Here is a 2,593-nt window from a genome sequence, read left to right as displayed (position 1 = left end):
TAGTTGCAACAAGTTCATCAGCCATCTCCTCCATACCCTCCCTTCTACAGCAAATATTTGAAACTCTTTTAGTGTGAGTGGGACGACTATCTAAGACTAATACTACTTTGTTAGGGTTACTTAATTTGATTACGCGTAAACCAAGTTCATGCTGGACATAAACATCATTAATAAATTAACTGCTACAGAACAGTTCCCTTTATTTGGACTCAAGAAAACAGCAAGACGACAGCCTCCCAATCCCATTGAGCTGTCAAATATATACAAGACCAACGAGGCCATGCCTCTTCCAGAAATATCCCTTTCATTTTATCTTTTTCATATTTTTTTTTTAAATTAATAGAAAAGTTGCTAATTTTTTTTTAATTTTTTAATTTTTTTTTTAAAACAGTTACTAATTTGATTTTGCTTTTTATTATTGGCCTAATTTTTGCCAAGTTGTTGGGCATGCGCCATGAGATCTTGGAGAATAGAAGAAATTGAGGACACATGTCATTACCTTGTGCGCTATGTTAGTTTTTTGGTTAAAGCACAACTTGCACCCTAAGTTAATTTTGTTTTTCTCAAGACAAACAAATTAATTATCATGTTTAAACTTCTGTATTTAGTTTGTGTGTGAACTCTTCGAGGTCTGTATCTTTACTTGATACGTCAATAAATTCAACCCTACTTGATTTTTTTGTTAAAAACTTAACACATGTTAATTAAGTTCCTCATTGTGTGGTTAGCTGAATTTCTTTTTTTTTAACGTAAAAATATCGATGTACTGAAAAATACATATCAATTAATGATACAAACCACAACCACATACAAAATATATGCAAAAAATTTGACGTGTCTTTAATATAGGTAGGTTCTTACATTGAATACGTAATCATATTTATTATGAACATAACTAATGACTTGTAGGCATAGATTATTAGGTGAGGACCAGTCACCCAACATTTTGTTTATAAATATCTCTGTGCTCACCGGCCCAAACACACTGCCTTTGCAGCAGCAACACACGCATTCTCTCTCTCTCTCACATACGGAAAAAGAAACTCAACTCATCTCAGAATTATCTAAGTGGTGAGAAATGGGTGTTCTGGATGCTGTTTCGGACTATTTCACAATCTCTAAACCAAGAAAGAAACGAAAGCCAATGCAGGTATACTATACGTCATCAAAAACCAAAACAAAATCTCTTTTTGGCTTGTCATATTCTGCTTCAAGTAGTAGTTTACATGTGCCTTAATCTCTTACGATAAAACTTTTCAGTGGCTGAACACGCAACTAAACACATCTCCCTCTGTTTTTAATCTTGTTTAATTTTGCAGACGGTTGAAATCAAGGTGAAAATGGACTGTGATGGCTGTGAAAGAAGAGTCAAAAATGCTGTTTCTCACATGAAAGGTTCGAACTTCAAACCTAAACCTCTCTCTCCCTCTCTAGACATGTTATTTACTATTAACCCTAACTGCAGCATGATTAAGTCCTTAATTAGGAACCCATAATTAAAAAATTTCTCATAAGAAAGAAAAAAGAAGCATACATGCATGTGATGATCATCAGAGCCTGGACAGGGAGACAGATGAGCATCCTCGTAAAGCAAAAATCTCTGCAACTGACAGAAAATACTTTGACTCTCTCTTCTCTTTCTTTTCCACTACTCAAAAGAAAAGAAAAAAAAAAACATCTGACATGGGTACCTTTTTCTGTTCAAATCGTCAAACATAATAAATGAAAATACAAAATCAACTTATATTCGTGCTACGTAATCTTTTTAAGATCGTGTAATCTCAGCTTTAGATGTAATCATGTAACCCTTGTTAATTAAACCTAGTTAGATAATTAATTAATACAATATTAACGTTTTATTATGAATAAATTCAGGGGCTAAGCAAGTGGAGGTGGACAGAAAGCAGAGCAGGGTGACGGTGACGGGATACGTGGAGCCAAACAAGGTGTTAAAGAGAGTGAAGAGAACTGGGAAGAAAGCAGAGATTTGGCCGTATGTGCCTTACAACTTAGTAGCTTATCCCTATGTCGCCGGAGCTTATGACAAGAAGGCTCCCTCCGGCTACGTGAGGAACGTGGCTCAGGCACTTCCGCCCCCGGATGCGCCGGACGAAAAGTACACCTCTATGTTTAGCGACGAAAATCCACATGCTTGTTCTATCATGTGAAGTAATTAGATTAGACTACTGTTATTAACTTGTTGTATGCGGACTATGATAGATCTATGTCACTTCGTGCTTTGAGTTTGTATTTAGGTTGGTTTGTTTGTTTAATTTCCTCCTTAATGTTAATTAGGCTTGTACTTAATTAATTAGATGATGATCCATTTTGGGAAAACATTTTGAGTGTGCTGGTAACTTTGTCATTAAGTTATTATTCATCAAATTCATTGACCTAAGCACACGTACTATAACTAAATCAAGTGCGATCAAAGTACAAAAAACATTTATATATGCGGAATTACCATATTCGTTATCAAATATAGAAAGACATACAAATGTCTTACAAATGAGGTGACCGATCGTCCTTATTTTTGTCTTTCCCTTATCATTGGATATCGGATTAGGTATGTTTTGGTAACAATAAAAGGCCA

At 35.1% G+C, this 2,593-nt stretch overlaps 1 protein-coding gene across 1 annotated transcript; it reads left to right on the top strand.

Annotated features, from left to right (window-relative positions):
- The first annotated feature begins 976 nt into the window (after positions 1-976).
- Positions 977-2,337, top strand: LOC103451596 (heavy metal-associated isoprenylated plant protein 20-like). Its single transcript, XM_008391007.4, has 3 exons — positions 977-1,150; positions 1,320-1,395; positions 1,876-2,337. The coding sequence occupies exons 1-3, from the start codon at positions 1,079-1,081 to the stop codon at positions 2,166-2,168; spliced, it is 441 nt and encodes a 146-aa protein (XP_008389229.1). The 5' UTR covers positions 977-1,078; the 3' UTR covers positions 2,169-2,337.
- The last annotated feature ends 256 nt before the right edge of the window (positions 2,338-2,593 follow it).

Source organism: Malus domestica, chromosome 13 (assembly GCF_042453785.1).
Source record: "Malus domestica chromosome 13, GDT2T_hap1".
NCBI lineage: Eukaryota > Viridiplantae > Streptophyta > Magnoliopsida > Rosales > Rosaceae > Malus > Malus domestica.
The sequence above is the reverse complement of the archived record's forward strand: the minus strand, read 5'-3'. Positions and strand labels throughout refer to the sequence as shown.